The sequence below is a fragment of the Suillus subalutaceus genome (assembly GCF_016647625.1).
Source record: "Suillus subalutaceus strain FC151 chromosome Unknown DFJ58scaffold_111, whole genome shotgun sequence".
Classification (NCBI taxonomy): Eukaryota; Fungi; Basidiomycota; class Agaricomycetes; order Boletales; family Suillaceae; genus Suillus; species Suillus subalutaceus.
This window is the reverse complement of record NW_024540360.1, coordinates 64,794-80,946: the sequence shown is the minus strand read 5'-3', so window position 1 is coordinate 80,946 and position 16,153 is coordinate 64,794. Positions and strand designations below refer to the sequence as shown.

General features: G+C 48.7%; 8 protein-coding genes across 8 annotated transcripts; 4 read left to right on the top strand and 4 right to left on the bottom strand.

Annotated features, from left to right (window-relative positions):
• Window positions 1–1,254: 1,254 nt before the first annotated feature.
• On the top strand, window positions 1,255–1,467 carry DFJ58DRAFT_665527 (uncharacterized protein; the record flags this gene model as incomplete). The annotated part of the gene is made up of 2 exons (XM_041382508.1): window positions 1,255–1,366; window positions 1,421–1,467. Coding segments are annotated over 2 exons (159 nt in total), but the record flags the coding sequence as incomplete, so codon positions are not given.
• Window positions 1,419–2,627, bottom strand: DFJ58DRAFT_47211 (Metallo-dependent phosphatase). Its single transcript, XM_041380546.1, has 4 exons — window positions 2,372–2,627; window positions 2,148–2,305; window positions 2,009–2,089; window positions 1,419–1,954 (listed from the first exon to the last, which is right to left on the bottom strand). The coding sequence occupies exons 1-4, from the start codon at window positions 2,567–2,569 to the stop codon at window positions 1,729–1,731; spliced, it is 663 nt and encodes a 220-aa protein (XP_041240190.1). The 5' UTR covers window positions 2,570–2,627; the 3' UTR covers window positions 1,419–1,728.
• A 1-nt stretch (window position 2,628) lies between these two features.
• Window positions 2,629–5,595, bottom strand: DFJ58DRAFT_805001 (WD40-repeat-containing domain protein). Its single transcript, XM_041391071.1, has 10 exons — window positions 5,561–5,595; window positions 5,206–5,365; window positions 4,692–5,138; window positions 4,241–4,604; window positions 4,054–4,155; window positions 3,889–4,000; window positions 3,336–3,836; window positions 3,128–3,260; window positions 3,001–3,072; window positions 2,629–2,945 (listed from the first exon to the last, which is right to left on the bottom strand). Exons 1-10 carry the CDS (start codon window positions 5,579–5,581, stop codon window positions 2,926–2,928), a joined length of 1,932 nt encoding a protein of 643 aa, XP_041240189.1. The 5' UTR covers window positions 5,582–5,595; the 3' UTR covers window positions 2,629–2,925.
• A 1,017-nt stretch (window positions 5,596–6,612) lies between these two features.
• DFJ58DRAFT_804993 (WD40-repeat-containing domain protein) lies at window positions 6,613–8,931 on the top strand. The gene is made up of 8 exons (XM_041391070.1): window positions 6,613–7,198; window positions 7,260–7,361; window positions 7,416–7,521; window positions 7,576–8,100; window positions 8,156–8,294; window positions 8,349–8,420; window positions 8,480–8,632; window positions 8,686–8,931. The coding sequence occupies exons 1-7, from the start codon at window positions 7,065–7,067 to the stop codon at window positions 8,497–8,499; spliced, it is 1,098 nt and encodes a 365-aa protein (XP_041240188.1). The 5' UTR covers window positions 6,613–7,064; the 3' UTR covers window positions 8,500–8,632; window positions 8,686–8,931.
• DFJ58DRAFT_804985 (aspartic peptidase domain-containing protein) lies at window positions 8,868–10,785 on the top strand. Its single transcript, XM_041391069.1, has 8 exons — window positions 8,868–9,186; window positions 9,214–9,247; window positions 9,294–9,472; window positions 9,523–9,552; window positions 9,603–9,769; window positions 9,819–10,284; window positions 10,337–10,480; window positions 10,538–10,785. The coding sequence occupies exons 1-8, from the start codon at window positions 9,081–9,083 to the stop codon at window positions 10,627–10,629; spliced, it is 1,218 nt and encodes a 405-aa protein (XP_041240187.1). The 5' UTR covers window positions 8,868–9,080; the 3' UTR covers window positions 10,630–10,785.
• A 352-nt stretch (window positions 10,786–11,137) lies between these two features.
• On the top strand, window positions 11,138–12,975 carry DFJ58DRAFT_804984 (acid protease). Its single transcript, XM_041391068.1, has 10 exons — window positions 11,138–11,389; window positions 11,483–11,604; window positions 11,711–11,740; window positions 11,796–11,838; window positions 11,865–11,958; window positions 12,010–12,057; window positions 12,108–12,178; window positions 12,213–12,460; window positions 12,527–12,673; window positions 12,740–12,975. Exons 1-10 carry the CDS (start codon window positions 11,220–11,222, stop codon window positions 12,829–12,831), a joined length of 1,065 nt encoding a protein of 354 aa, XP_041240186.1. The 5' UTR covers window positions 11,138–11,219; the 3' UTR covers window positions 12,832–12,975.
• Window positions 12,976–13,753: 778 nt separating this feature from the next.
• DFJ58DRAFT_916027 (uncharacterized protein) lies at window positions 13,754–14,837 on the bottom strand (the record flags this gene model as incomplete). The annotated part of the gene is made up of 4 exons (XM_041395461.1): window positions 14,330–14,837; window positions 14,044–14,251; window positions 13,862–13,991; window positions 13,754–13,803 (listed from the first exon to the last, which is right to left on the bottom strand). Exons 1-4 carry the CDS (start codon window positions 14,590–14,592, stop codon window positions 13,754–13,756), a joined length of 651 nt encoding a protein of 216 aa, XP_041240185.1. The 5' UTR covers window positions 14,593–14,837.
• A 265-nt stretch (window positions 14,838–15,102) lies between these two features.
• Window positions 15,103–15,336, bottom strand: DFJ58DRAFT_665532 (uncharacterized protein; the record flags this gene model as incomplete). Its single annotated transcript, XM_041382509.1, has 1 exon — window positions 15,103–15,336. A coding segment is annotated over one exon (234 nt), but the record flags the coding sequence as incomplete, so codon positions are not given.
• Between the last annotated feature and the right edge of the window lie 817 nt (window positions 15,337–16,153).

The window sequence follows — 16,153 nt, the reverse complement described above, 5'->3', positions numbered from 1 at the left end:
TCAAATTCCTAATCACTTGCCTGCCGGAGACTGACGTAACCATCACCCTTCGTGGCAAACACCATGTCATATCAAAAGAGCTTGATGCGGTTGTGACCAGGCAATTTCTCAACAGTGGTTTTATCGCAGACAGAACCAACCTCGTTCACTCACCCCTCCTATCCAGACCGTGATTTTTTCTTCCAGCGGACCTGCCTCAAGCGTTGCGTCATCAAGCAGCGTAGGCTCCTTCAATGTGCCTTCGATTTTCGATGAAGAGCTTCATACCTTTAGCTCTGATGCATCGTCGCCAGCGGCCAGCGTCACCCCATACACGGATGTAGGGTCACCAAAGCGGTTCTTCAGCAAATTTAAACACACCGAGACAAGAGAGAACTCTATTTCCTTTCATCAATCCGGTGTCTCAGATCGACACGCACACCATCGTGAAGCAAATTATTACACAACATGTTCGCCTCCGCGTCGTATCCCATCACATGCTCTTATGCTTAATGAGCCGAATGCCTTAACATTCACTTCAGATCCTGCTACTCCAGCTGGAGACACTTTCGGGGCTGTCCCTACTCAATGTGATAACCCTCGCTCACCAAGCCATAAAGGCACGCCACCCGACAAGAGACTGTCATCTGAAACGAGATGCAAACCACTGGATCTCATCGCATCAGTCTTTTTCATCATGATCTAGTGTTCTACTGAGTATACACGTCCCCAATGCCCTACATCATGTATGATGGGTGGGATCAGCTCATTATACTGAATAAAGTTTCGAGCCTGTCGCATGCCTTGGTGACACAGTAAGTAGTATTAATGTACGGTACTAGTGTGTACTTCAAGTATCGATATGATGTGGTAACACGAGTGTATGACGGCGCTCCATTTGGTGGTTTCGATGTTGCCAATAAGTACTTCGATGTGTACCTTTATTCGTACTATACCTGCATACCGTCGGCGTCGAGCATGCCTCGTCGAGTCATAGAATTCATGTAAGTACCTTTCCAAAGCCAATATTCTGCTTTATTTGATTTCGGACGCCTGCGACCCCCAAAGAAGGGGGTCGCATGACCCAACGTAGTTTTGTTATTTGCCACTGTCAGAGGCAGCCAGACGTGTTTGAACGATACGAGGAGGGTGTGGTAAGAGATGGCAGGAAAAGCCAAAGCACGGTATGTGGCCTCCTCATTATAGGAACTCTTCCCGACTTGACGATTTGCCTTGTAACAATCAACACCATTTTCGTTTTGCCAACGTCTTACTGCTAGAACGATCATCGTCCGCTTGATTTCCACTGCGCAAACAGGTTTTTTCTACACCACGCAGCGCCCAAGGCAGGGTCCGAAGCTCGCTGCCGTCAAATACGATCCTAAAGGTAGGTGTTAGTGTCCGGGCGGTTGTGCAAAATTCTGAAACTGGTTCATTTCAGTTAAAGCTCGTGTGCTCTTCGTCGAGAGCAAGAAGACGAAGAAGTAGTGAAATAGTCACTCCACATTTTCTGTTTCTTGGTAGCACCGAGAGATCCACGCCAACTTATGTTGAAACTGAGTAGTGCTCGACATCATACCCCACACTCGTGACAATACGCTATCTGCCGCACTATAATACATGTTCAATATAGGTGGTGTAGGAACCACAATTCTGCCCGCAGAAATTCTGTTCATACGGGACTCGATATAGGTTAGGGAGGGGTACACCTGAACTACACATGACACAATATATTTTACACGTCCCTGCTCACCAAAATGTCTGTCCTGTCTGAGGACTACTCGGTATATTCTGCGGCGTTACCCCACTCTGGGGAATTGATGTTGCCAACTGTGACTGAGTCGGCTTGGGAGCCTCTACCTCTTTCCGGTACTCGATTTTTTCGACACGGACTTCGCCTTCCACGAGCTGATATACGTACGTGACAACGACAGCGCCCTGAATGTCCATGAGCGCAAAGGATGGCGTTATTTCACTGAGGATATCAATTCAGTCGGTTAATGCAAATGAAATGGTACAAGGGCTGTACCCGTTATATGAGCCTGTCCATGCGCCAGTCGCGGACCCAGGATTCACAAAGAAACGACCATCATATTCGATTGCCTGGAAGCTTATTTGAATCACGTCAGAATGCCAGCTATCATGTGGAGGCTGCGGAGTCAACACACGTATGCGTATGCCCTGAAACGAGCACATCTACATCCATTTGCCGTGCCAATGCACTGAGAGCATCAAGGTCACCGGTCGGTACGCACTGATGCCCATGAATCACTCCGATTCGTATTGGGGTATGCACTATGGTTGCAGATGGCGGAAAGCTGGCGCTCTAGGTCGTCCGCATGTCAGTAATGACTCTAACACATAACATAACGACAAAATGACGAGTATGCACCTCATCATAGTCCCCTCGGACAACATACACATCTCCTGCTATAGTGCGCAGGTACTCGTAGGTCTCGCGGTCGCAAACATTCCCTGTGCAAAGGATCTGTTGAATTTTTCCTGGAACAAGCAGTTTACGGAATTTGGCTGGGAGGTCGTGTGCGCGGTGTGGGATGTGCAAGTCACCGATTATTAAGACAAGCACCATGTTGCACACAGCAGCAGTATCACGTATAATGGACTCCTGGAGGGAAGTTCAGCTTCGGCTGTGGGAAATCATTATATAATAAGTTGCACGTCATTATTGTAGAGATTGGATTATTAGACAACAGGATATAAAGCTAGCAACAAGTACATTACACAAGAGTAACAAGGTGCGGATACCAATAAACCATTCACAACACAGAAACCCGCAGAAGGGACGCTGAGGAAGCACCAGAAAGCAAACGGGGGCAGAGGGGCCACATGCAACACGAATAAAACAAGAGCATCGAGTACATATAAATGCAAATGTGTATTGCTGCGCTACGGGAATGGAAAGTGGACTCCGCACTAGTACATGAATTAGATGTTGGTGTAGCTCCCTGCAAAGTGAAGATAGTCAACGCCAATAGAAAGGAAAGAAAAGAAGGGACCCACAAATCCGCGCCTGCCAATCGCCGCTGCCGGTAGCCAAAATACTGCCCGCGGGGCTCAAATCAATAGAGATGACTGTAGTAGATTCATTAATGGGGTTCTCGGTCCGGAATCATCAGAACATTCGTACCAGAGTTCTTGTGTCCTTGGAGCATGCACTGTGTCGTCGCGGTGTGCGAGTCCCAGAACTGGACACCGCGGTCCTTGGACCCTGACACAACCCACTGCCCATCATGCGACACAGCAACGGAGAGCACGTAATCCTGCACAGACATGGAATGAGTTGGAACAACGGATGACATGTATAATGGGTCCGCGGCCGGGACTTAATTGCTTACCGTGTGGCCCAAGAAGTTCATAGTGCACTGGCTGCCCTTATCATCTTTCTTCCCATTGGCTACCGCCTCCTTGCGTTTGGCGAGAAGGCCACTAACGTCCCAGTACTTGAGAGTCTTGTCTAAGCTGCCGCTCACCAGCCCCTTTCCGTCGGGAGTGAACGCAACGCTGTAGACGCTGTCCCTATGACCCCGTAGGCGCTCGATGAGGGAGCCCGTTCCCACGTCCCAGATGCGCACAACAGTGTCTAGACTACCAGCCGCAACCAGTTGGCCATTTGGTGAGATAGCGACGGAGGTCACGCCTGCATCGTTGTTCACAGGATCGGCGTCATTGATTGTGAGCACTTTAGATGACCCATCAACCATGTCCCAGATACGGGCAGTTTTATCGCCCGATCCCGAGACGATAAGCCTGCCATCTAAGGAAAAGTCGAGTGAGTAAATCTCCTGCTGATGTCCGTCGAAAACGTTGCGGATGCGTTTCTTGGCAATATCCCATATCTGCAAGGCGTGATCAGTGCACGAGCCTGGTGAAACACAAAGTTTGGCGCACTCTGATTTGCTTATCTTCAGCGCCCGTTGCAAGATATTTCCCATCCGGGCTGAAACAAACACTTCTGATATACAGGTCACCTGCCTTTCCAGCCGATTCATCTGTAAGGACGCTATAGGTCCAAGGGTAATGAGATGAACTACTGCAGTCAAGATCGGAACCTACCAGGTCTTTACGCCCGTCTTTGTGTCATAGATCTGGGCCGTACGATTACAGCCGGTGGCGAGGTACTTGCCGTCTGCAGAAAATCGCACACAGCAAACGACACTAATGGATGGCACGTGGAAATGTAAATATACAGGAAGATGTGATCAGGAGGCTATGTTCGATCAAAGCCGATCATACCACGCACCTCTCGTGCATGAGCGTGTGCACTAGCGACACATCTAACACGCGCTTGACTTTGCCATTGAAGACCGCGAACCAGTCACTGCCTTCCTTTTTTAGTTCGGGCGGAACATTGTGTGGGTCGAGGTCATCCGGAAACTGCCCCCCACCACTTTGGGCGTTGTTGATAGGCACGAGGCTGCTTGAGCTGGCTGCTACCGGTTCTGCTGGACCGGCAGGTGACGGATTTCCAGGTCCAGGTGGATATGGTGCATGGGCGGCAGGTGGTGGTGGAAGACCTGGGCCTTGGAAAGTAGTCAAGGCAGGAGGTGCCCCAGGTACAGGGGGGAGCTTTGCACTCGGCGGTTGAAGAGAAGGACTATAATGATCTGTCGCAGATAAAGGGGGGGAAAAAGAGGTGGTATAGTACCCATGAGGAGGCGGCGAACGTGCGGAGCTTGAAGTGAATGGTTTACCTGGACGAGTATCACTCTTCATACGCTCAGTCTTTATGCGTTTTGAATCCCGAGCCTCCGCCGGTGGACGTTCGCGATCTCGGTCGCGCTCTTCACGTTGTCGATCACGTATTTCGCGGTCGCGTTCACGATCGGCACGTTCGCGGTCTTTTTCCCGCTCGCGTTCACGTTCGCGATCTCGACTGTAGTAAGGCTCGTTGTATGAGCCAGGACCGGGAGGCACACCGGTGACTGTAGGCGGAGGCGCAGGTGGACCGGAAGGTCCAACTGAAGCGGGACCGACAGGCGGATGTGGAGCTCCTGCTGGCACACCCTGACGAAGTGCATGAAGCTCTCCTCTGAGGCGACTCAGCTCCTCTTCATATGTCTGTCGAATCTTGCCATGTTGAGATTCCAGTTCATACAGTGACTGGCGAACGATGTTCAACTCGTTTATTTGTGAAGTGACTAAATGGACAAGATGTTGCACTCATACGTAAAACCGATATGTAGTTGAGGAGTCAAAGGTGCGCACCTTTAGATTCATACTCGTCTCGTTGGTTGCGAAGAATGCCAAGGTCAGAGGAGATAACATCAAATTCCTGACGGATGGTATCGACGGCCTCATTAAGCCTGGCATGACTATGCTGGTTTGGCCCTTGGGCGGGTGGAACCGTAGGCTGCAAGCTCCTATGCTATTAAAACAGGAAAGGTCAGCAGGAGTGCACGCCAAGAAAGAGCTCATAGCAACAGAGATAGAGAATTTTGTTCCTGGGTTAGCGCGCACACAAGGACCGTCATAGCTCAATTAGAGCTCAGGATTTGCATTGGCCACGATATGTGGCAGGACCTGTAGTAAGGAAGAAGAAAAATCAGATGGGAATACTCACGTTGTATATTGTGGAGGACATGAAGGGAGGTTGGGAACCACGGAATGGGTGTTGATCATCGCCTTTATAACTGGCGTTGGACCCTGATACTCTGATTCTTTTCTCACACTTGACACTACCGGCGGCATGTCCTATTTGAGTTGTAAAGGTACAATCACGTGATTGGTAAAGAAATTTAAACTCAGCGGCACTAACCCTCTTCTCTCCCTCTGAGTCATTTCAGGCGGTTGCGATGCCCAGGATAGTCGGACTTTGCCATTTAATACGTTAACCGCACATAGTCTCCGTGCTTGCAGGACGGACTGCTCTCATCAGGCAACATAATCTCCGACTGTCCAGCAAACGAGGCGATGTGTGGCATACTAGGGTATCATCGTTCCAATTCCATTGCCGTACATCAACTGGCAGCACCGGTTTCCTTTTTTTTTTCAAATCTGGAGGACCATGGCCCGCTATCGAGCTCCGAGCCTCATCCGGAATCTACCTAACAAGTGAGTACTTCGACTTCGCACGTATAAGCCTGATTTAGCATCGCGGTAGCAATTTGTTCGGCTACCGTCCTTTGTGCTCAAAGGAAGTGAAAAGGTCATCAACTTCGTACAGGTGTGAGACTTTAAGTTATCCCAACAGTGTCTTTTGTCTTCGGCACTTGGTCTATCAGCGCTGAAGCGCTGATTTCGAGGACACTAATTTTACCCGTGGGAATAATCCCAACATTTCATATGGCTGGCAGATCCGAGGCTATCTGAGGCTTTACGGCTCTGCTCGGCATCCACAAGAAAAAGATATATCCCGGACAAGTTTCACACAGAAACCTGCACAACGGAAGGTTAAACCGTGCTGCGATGGGGTGCGGCTCCGTAGGACCGTATCAATCCTCGAGATCCAGTACTTATTGTTGATTATGATAACACCATGCCACCATATGCGTGTCGTAGCAAGCATTTTGTGGTTTCAGTTCTTTCAAAGGGCCCGGTCATTACATGATGATTGTTATGTTCGGGCCATATAAATAGCAGTGGCCTGCAACAAACATGCAACGCCACCCGACAGAATATTTCAGCTCCATTATCTGTGAACTGAATTTGAACTGAATAGATGAGAATTGAAGATGTTGCCTATTATCGGTCATCATACCAGCGTTAATCCGGTATTCATCCGCTCTGTGCTTTCGTTGGTTCAGTTTCTCCATCTCACTACAATCGCAGGGTGCCACGAGTCAGGGCAATACTTCAGCCCCCTGGCAGGTTCGTTAAGATGTCTTCTAGTCAAAAGTCTAGCCGAGAACAAATTTGAGGGTTCTTGACGTTAATTCACAACTCTCAGGACTAGCCTGCAGTCCAGAACCAAAGTTTAATTATAAAGCTCGTTCACGAACCCTTCTTGAGAGTGCATCTCATTTCCTCGTTCCACAATCCCTTGAGCTTGTAGGCCTCTTGTGTTTGTCTCGAACACATCTCCCACACTCACAACGCCCGAATCGCCTAAATCATTTACACGTCGCATGGCTGATGAATTAGACTCGACGACAGTACCTATGGACTTTGTCAAGGAAGGAGGTGATTGGCTTGCTATATTTAATCCCCGCGTACCACGACAGATGGATGTGCAGCTTGCTGCGCGGTACGTTCATGACGGGTGCGTTTGTTTGGAAGACTGATGCGGCTTCACTCCAGTCTGACACCGTTTTATGAGTTAGTGTGGTGTGTAGTGTGAAGTTTTCCTTGGACGGGACATTGCTTGCAGTAGGCATGGAGGGTGCCGTTGTACTTTACAACTTGAGTCTCGGAGAGAAGTTTACGTGAGTGCTGATTCTGTCTTCTGATGAACAACACTTGGCAAGCTGGTAGCGCAGCTTCACACTGGAGAGAAATATCGGAAAACCAAATCATGCACGAGCTGTTTGCATCAGTCCCGATGGACATTTCCTTGTTGCTGGTTCTGAAGACAAACTCATAAGAGTGCGTGCCAGAGACTGAAAACTTGTTCATCTGAGCACTCATAATGCTATACAGGTCTGGAACATCACGAACCGCATGTTGGTGCATGCTTTGGAGGGGCACTGCGGAGAGGTATATGCTGTGGTGTTTACACCTGACAACAACACCTTGCTTTCAGCGTCCGGAGATTGCACGATCCGCATTTGGGATGCGACTCAATTTGCTGAGACTCCCGACGCTAGCTCAATTATCCTCGATGAAACTATGGAGGCCGCCTGTCGTGTACTTCGCCCAATCAGCCCTGATGTCAAGCTCTCATCCGAGCTCGCAATGACATCTATTGCTGTCGACTCAACTGGCAAGTTTGTTGCTGGGGGATCACTGGATGGAATGATTCGAATCTGGAAGGTTGACGGCACCGAGGATAACAGCGCGGAGCCGGTGGAAACACTAAACGGGCATGAGGATGCTGTGTATAGTGTGCAGTTCGTTGAAGGTGGATTGGTAAGCGCAAGTGTGGATCGGACGATGAAACACTGGGACATAAGTGAAGTGGGTGTTGGTCGCAGAGAGTGTCGAAAAACTCTGCAAGGGCACAAAGTATGTGACATCTGACAAGACCTCGATCCCAGTATTGCAACTGACCTTTCACCAGGACTGTATCCTCGCTACGTCTGCACTTCAGGTTGGAAGAGATCAACGCGTCGTGTCCTCGTCTCGGGATGGGACGGTGAGGATGTGGGACTTGAAGACGGGGATAGTGCAGTTCGTGATTCAGGGTCATAAAAACACTGGTACACAACCGAACCACCAAACCTCTGCATTTTATTTTAACGTTCCTTTCTCAGTGACGACTGTGGACCTCAGCAAGGACGGACGGCTGTTAGCATCTGGTAGCGGGGACCGTGAAGTACGGCTATGTAAGCGTGAATTGATATCGTGTTTGATGGACCTCTAACATAGCGCCGACCGTCATCAGGGAGCTACTCGATTGTTTGAGAATGTCTGGGGAAGTAGTATCACTATAGTTTCCCAACAACAAACGGATCAACTATATCAGAGCTGCAGCCACAGCGCGGTGGGGTGGGCACTGATGATTTGGTGCTCGCATCGTCTGTCGCTTGTGGAGCTGGTGCGTTTACTATGAGTACAGATATGTTCTTTGATATCATTGTTTTGTCGAAGATTGCTAGATGGGCCTCATCTATCAGTGCGCGAAGTATGTCGCTGGATGTATGTATGGCTCTGCGCAAGGACAAGGTGTTGGGGATCCAGATGCCGGCTGTATAACATAAGTTAACTCGGTACATCAAGCTGTTTGTCGTAATTCGGCCTCGGTCACGAAGCTGATGTGACTTGAACTGCATTTTAGCGACGCTTAGCGGTGCTCGGATCCCAGGTGAACACAAACCAATAATAATTGGGCAGCCCTTTTAGCTGCTTTTATGTTCAAGAACCACACTACTTCGCTTCTGCTCACCCCATATGTGTATAAAGGTCGGGATGACGTGGATCCTCATGTCCCAGCGCGTCTTCGCCGAGATAATTATTTCGCCCTTCTGGTACCAGGGCCGTTCACTATGAAACTTGCACATTCCTTTACATCTCTTCTCGCGCTAGTGTCGCTGGTCGCTGGCTCACCGGTCCAGCAGCTGAACACTCATGCTTTACGCCTGCCACTTGAACGTAAGAACATCGAGTTGACGTTAAGAGTCTCCAAGCGCACCTTGCACAAGTCTCCGCGTATGTGCACAGCTTCAATCCCTGTTCGCGATATCGACCGATGAATTTAGGAAGTACCGTCGGGGGTTTGCGGCGTATGAGGCCAATAAGGGATACGCCCACCCGTTGAGCATGCCATCTAGCTCAAAATCGACGAAGCGAGATGCTGGCGATGTTTCTTTGATGTCTCAAGATGTCGACTTGTGGTATGCCTCGATCGATGTTGGCACGCCGGCGCAGACTTTCACAGGTGCGCATGTATCACCATTCCTTTGAGGTAATACTGAGTAATATTCAAAGTGTCCATTGACACGGGCAGCGCGGATCTCTGTAAGTTATTTTCTCCAGTCGTGAACTTTTGCTCACCCTTCCCCACTCAGTCCTTCCTTCCGTTAATTGTAGTGATAGCTGCAACGGCCACAATAGATATGATCCATCCAAGTCCTCAACAGCTGATGATCTCCACAAAGCATTCGTGCTCACGTTTGGTGAAGGCGAAGTTGAGGGGGAACAAATTGCTGACAACGTGGTAATTGGGGGATATGAGGTAATTATTTTGGGTTCAGATCATACGTGGGTATACTAACCATGACCAGGCTAAGGGACAGACCCTCGGGGCTGCAACAGTCTATTCCTCAGACTTTTCAAGTGAAAATTTCATACCCGACGGGCTTGCTGGCTTTTCATTTGAGTCTATATCCGGATACCCAGCACCTCCGCTCTTTCAGACTCTGGTAGAAAGTGGACAATTTCAGGAAGCTGTGTTTGGTGTCAAACTTTCCGCCAAACCCGGTGCCAGCGAACTATATCTTGGAGGGACCAACACGGCGCTGTATCAGCAAGGCAATATGTCGTATACACCTGTAACTGAAGCAGGCTACTGGGAAGTCACACTCGATCAGATATCTCGAGATGGCATCCCTATGGGGGCACCCGAAACATCATCCATCATCGACACGGGAACAACTCTGATCGTGGCGGATACAGGTGATGCTGCAGCCTATTTTGATGGCATTCCTGGTGCTACGTCATATACTGATGAATCTGAGGTGCTTTATTCAAGTCAGTGTCGATACAAGGTCTCCACCTTGCAGGCTAATGCTAACATATTCAGTTCCGTGCGATATAATTGACAACTATGCGCCGACCCTCACCTTTGGAGGCCATCCCGTTACCGTGTCCGGGGACACGTTCAATCTCGGGCCTACGGAAGAGAGATCAAGTGACTGTCTGGCTGGCGTCGCAGGCGCGGACGTTGGTAAGACTTCGTGGACGTGGATAACGTGCAGTACTCTGATCCAGGCTTCTCTATTAGACTTCTGGATCGTGGGCGACGTGTTCTTACAGAACGTGTACTCGATCTTTGACATGGGCGAATTGCGAGTTGGATTTGCGGAGCTCGCATAAGGCTTATTAGGGCATTTGATGAGAGTTGTGGGAGGAGTTGTGGATTGGATATTTGGCTGTTTTCATGGGTATTTATACAGACCTTCGACAGTAGTAACTACTAACTAATTCTTACTGTGCATACGTATACCAGCGTATACCATGCACACTGTACTGACAGCGATCAATAAGAGCCGCGGGGTTTGAAAAGTGCTTCGGGAAAATATCTGCACTAGGTGATGTAACTTATAACGTAGGGAGTTGTACTTGCATGAAATTCTCCATGGACTCCAACACAGGCTGTCGAATCTCGATCGATGTTCCCGGTTGCGAATGTTTAGTTCCAGTTTGGTTTTTGTGTAGCTGTGCGTCAGTGGTCAAAGTCACGCAGTGGTGAAAATAACACCTCGATTGTGGTACATCTATGTCATGGATGGCGCTGATAGATCTTCAATTGACAGAATCCCCGCATTTACTACGCGAGCGACCCGAGTAGAAGTGGTTCCAACTTCCAAGGCGACAAAGAGAACAATAATCAACAACGTACACGCATCTGTGAAAGATTATACTATGTTCTTTTTGACTGTCTCGTCCTTGCGTCCCAGCGCAAGATGAAGATCTCATCCCCCTTTGCTTCTCTGCTAGTTCTTGTCTCTATCGCTGCAGCATCACCTGTGCCTAATGGCTATGGCTATGGTGTTATTCGATTTCCTCTTACCCGCAAGAGCGCTGACGTCGCTGGGCATGTGATACGAGTGTTCTTAATGCACAGCTCATTCACGTCTTGAAGTAAGTTCAAACCGATTTCTACATAACCCTCAACCACCGTATCAATGATCGCTTGCAATCCCTATAATCCAGCAAGTATCGTCAGACATTTTCTGCATTCGAGGGCTAATACCGGTTCTGCTCATCCGTTGAGCGGGAAGATGATGTCTTCTATAAGAAAGCGCGACGATGGTGTTGTTCCGCTTATCAACGAGGGATATGACTGTGGTATGGCGAAATTGATGTGGGGACGCCAAAACAGAAATTCAACGGTTAGATGATCCTACTGTCAGCATTGGAACGAACATCCTTGCTCATTGATCTTTATCTTAAGTATCTATCGACTCAGGAAGCACGGACCTTTGTAAGTTCATACACTTGACAAGAGGTTTGTCTTGATCTGAGGCTATTTTTGTTAGTCCTTCCGTCCGTCTCCTGCATGAATTGCGCAGGCCACAAGATGTATAATGCTGCCCAGTCTTCTACAGCAAGGATGAAGGAAACGTTTCCGTGCTCTCATATGGTGAAGGTGAAGTAGTAGGAGATGAATATAGCGATGATGTATTCCTTGGCGGCTACGAGGTGGCGCAATATCTCTTTCTTACATTGCAAGGACTGATTTTCGTTGCCAAGGCCCCCAACCAAACATTCGTTGCTGCCTCTTTGTACTCTGTCCAATTCGTTATACCCGGGTTTCCTGCCTGACGGTTCTTGTCGGTTTTGCTTTCGAGCAATTATCTGCTCTTGGGACGAAGTCTGTTTTTGAGACAATAAGCGACAGTGGCGTACTCCCAGAAAGCGTGTTCAGCGTTAAACTTTCTTCTACATCCGGGGAGGAGCGAGCTCTATATCGGAGGGACGAACCCCGATCTCTACGTTGAAGACACCTTGACTTATACGGCCGTTACCGAGGAAGGGTACTGGCAAGTGAATCTAGAAGCGGTTTCGCGAAATGGCTCTACGGTTGCCAGTAACAGCGCATCTATTATCGATACCGGGACCACGTATATCATCACGAGTGATGATGCAGCAGAGGCTTACTACAACGATATTCCAGGCTCAAAGCAGCAGTACTCAAGAGGACGTGACATATTATACCAGTTTGCTCGATCCTTTGCAATTAATGACATGTGACTGACTTATTCCCTAGTTCCGTGCGACACGATCGGGTCATACACTCCCACACTCACATTTGGTGGGCGTGGCTTCAATGTTTCAGAGGACACGTTCAATATTGGCCCGGAGAGCAGTGGTTCAAGCGACTGTGTGGGAGGTATTGCTGGGATGTCAGATGTTGGTGAGTACTTCATATCGTGCGCAATGTACGCAAGCCAAGTCCCCCCTTCTCATCTATCCGTTTTAGACTTTTGGGTTGTTGGAGGCGTTTTCCTGCAGAACGTTTACACAGTATTCGATAACGGAAATCTTGAGGTGGGCTTTGCTGAACTGGCATAATCCTCAGCTTCTTCGTCCTCTGCGATTAGTCGTGGATTTTCCATAAGGACTTGGCATGAATATCCTCGTTTTCGATTACAAGTTTGGTACCTGTGTATCATATACACCCTTGCCTTCTGCCAGGATTCACCGTTTATTGTCTTCCTTTGTTGAATACCGACAAACGCCAGCTGAGTGATGTGCCCTGAACAAGGCAACACCAGTGTCATCATTAGGAATGTCGTACACATAGTTTAGGCTCTGTACGGACAGCGAAAAGTTTAAGATCGAACAGAAAGTTACCTGCCGTCGGTCGATTCCCGAAATGACGGTTCCCTGATCGTCTACCTTAGTTTAATACAAAAACTGCGGTTGGGCTAGAACCGAGCATTAGCTGATAGGCAGGCTGTTGAATGACCATGTGTATTGAGATAGATAGCTGGACATCAGGTTCAATTACCAACAATCGAAACACGATGTCAACGTCAACTTGTAAATAATGGGAATGGAGGATGGGCGCCGGCTGAGGAAACTGTAGATTCGAGCGAGCGGAATGTACGGTCCGGGAGGAAAGACAAAGCAACCACAAAGACAAAGAAAAGAGCAGCTCCTGCGGTGCCGGTTCCTTCCGAGCACAATCGATCACCATAATTTAATTTTGGCATTGTGTACAAACGATCGTTATCTTCTACACTTCTAGTGACTTTATCACTCAAATCCAGCAGAACATCAAAGGGAGACTGTGTTTTGAATGAAATCCACAATTTCTTTTCTAATAAGGGGACGTGGACGACCGGTACTAGTCACTAGTAAGTGAACAAAGCGAAGGGTTGATAAGCACGTTCTGATTTTTTCGCATTTGACACTCACCCACAGTATATAAGATCCAACCTCGCTGAACCTTCTCTCCGTCTCTCGTAGTGGCGTACCGGTAGTACGCAGATCATCTTGCTTCCCTTTCCCAGCGGGCCTTACGAAGGCGCACGTTCGACACTAGAGTTCGTGGTCACTGGTGAATCATAGTGTTTACTCCCATCGGGGACTGACTTACTGCTGAATCCCATCACCTTGTCCTCTTCCTCTTCCTCCTCCCAATTTTCATCGCTCATGTCAAATGAGCCAGCGGCTGATTCTGGATTTGACGAGTAAATCCAGTCTCTTCTCAAGGCGAGTTTATCTTTCTGTAAAATTCGGTTAGTTTACTCATTCCATTCATAGGATAAATTAGCTCACCTCCATCTTGAGGATACCTGGGCACTTGCCCCGGTGCTTGACCCACAATCCAGGATAGTACCTGGAGCGCTTGTCGAGGCTGATGGCCTTCTGACATCCGCGGCACCAGACAGATGTAGGTTGTACATCCTCGGTGTATTCGTCGTTCTCCAGGTCTTCTTTCCGCTCGCCCTCCTTTTCTTTCTCCGCTTGCTGGGGCCCGCGGTGACTTCATCATCGCGGTGACCGTCATCGGAACCCAAGCTCTTAGGCGCAAGCTGTGGAGGGCTCGGTGTGCATGGTGTACTGTGGGTGTTGGAAGGGGGGGTATGAATGGGCGAGCTCATAGAAGCCGCCTGTGCACACGGGATAGTGCTCATCGATAAGGCAGTTGATCGTGGGCCAGTCAGTGCCATCATCATAGACAAAAACGACTGGACATCCGTGCCTGCCGCAATTTAACGTGTGGGTGGGGGCGGCCGTTTGTTCTATGATGTTGTGTTGACTGGTGACGCAGTCATTGTCTGTCGAGTACATGGCAGCTGAGGGACTGGTGGTTGATTTTTGCATTTTTTGTGCTGGAAAAAAAAGCCCTTTCAGATGTAGGAGGAAGTTGTTGCAGTGGCACGAAGTTTTCTATTCATTAAAGGCATGCCTCGGAGTTGCATTGTTCACCCTCGAATACACGTGGTATTTTTTTTTGATTCCGACTTTCGTCCATTAATGGGACAGCGTGCCCTATGTCACACAGTGCTAACCAGTTTAAGGGGTGCGGGTGCCTCTGCAACACCTGAACTCGCAAATATGAGGTTCCCCCCGCCGGTCCGCCGTTCCCGCCCGAGACGTGCAGTCCATCAAATATGGGTGACTGATCTCTCCGTAGCGTGCAGTGTAAGTGTCTACGCCGTAAGGTACACGTGTAATTCCAAGGCGGGCAATCACACTCATGAAAGTCAGTAACAACAGGCTAATGTGCTCTGTAATTCTCTTGTCATTCTTCTAGATCTGAGATTGCCGTTCTTGCAAGATGCTCGTGAACGTATGTACATAGTGAGTAAGCTGCACGATATTCCTTATACATTATGGTTCATCGGATAGAAGGGTAAGGTCTTTGAAGTGAGTAACCTCGGATTTATCGATACGAACAACGTGCTTGACAGCCCAATCCAAGATTTTCTCATAGTTCCTGCATTGGTGGCCGCAGCGGGTGTTGAAGTTAAGGTATGGGATATCGTGTCCCTGATCCCAGTCCCATGTTATCATCGTCACGTCGGCACTGTAGATGATATTCTGTCTGATCATTTCAATGCAATGATCTGTGACATCGTATACGATAAGCAGGAGGTGCACGAATGAAAAAAAAAGTATGTAGTACCAAGATGCATGTGGAATACTTCAAGCTATCCTGGCCCAAGCGGCACCAATTCTGGGGAGGGAGGGCTATGATGAATAGAAGGAAAGTCGAGAGTTACATTGAATCTTACGACCATGGAGTCAACAGCATCACTTGCTGGAGCTGTGACAGATCATCAATATGTTAACTGTCGGAGGATGTCTATGCGCTCACAGTATACAGGAATGTCGTCATGCAGGTGGGGCGAAGGCGTGCTCATCCATAGCGCGAAAAAGAGCATCGACGTACATATCAACGAAAACGCAATGGCTCAACACAGGCCACACGCGAAGGATATGCGACTGGGGACGAGGTTCTGCATGGAATATTTCTGCATCACCAAATGATTTCTCCTCATCATCGTTGTCAAAAGTATCGACTGGAAAGTACTGAGAATCTTTGATCATGACTCTGGGGGAACTCTGTTTGCTGAACTCGGGAGTTGCAGGGATAGTTTGGAACACGCGAGGGTACTAGATGCGATACGTATCTTGAGAAATATTTAGGAGTGTATTGATTTCGAATATATCCCCCAGTCAACTGTGTCTCAGGTGTGTTGTACAGCAGCTCCACCGGTGCAAGAGTCGCATGCCCCAGCAGAGCGCTGGAAGGGAGGTAGTATTCAATGGGGAAACGCAAGCCCGGGATGATCGGAGAAGTGCGAGGAACTCGGAGAAGCCTGAGATGGATTTGATCGAAAAAAGTCCAAGACTCGGCGTAGATACTCGTGGACATATG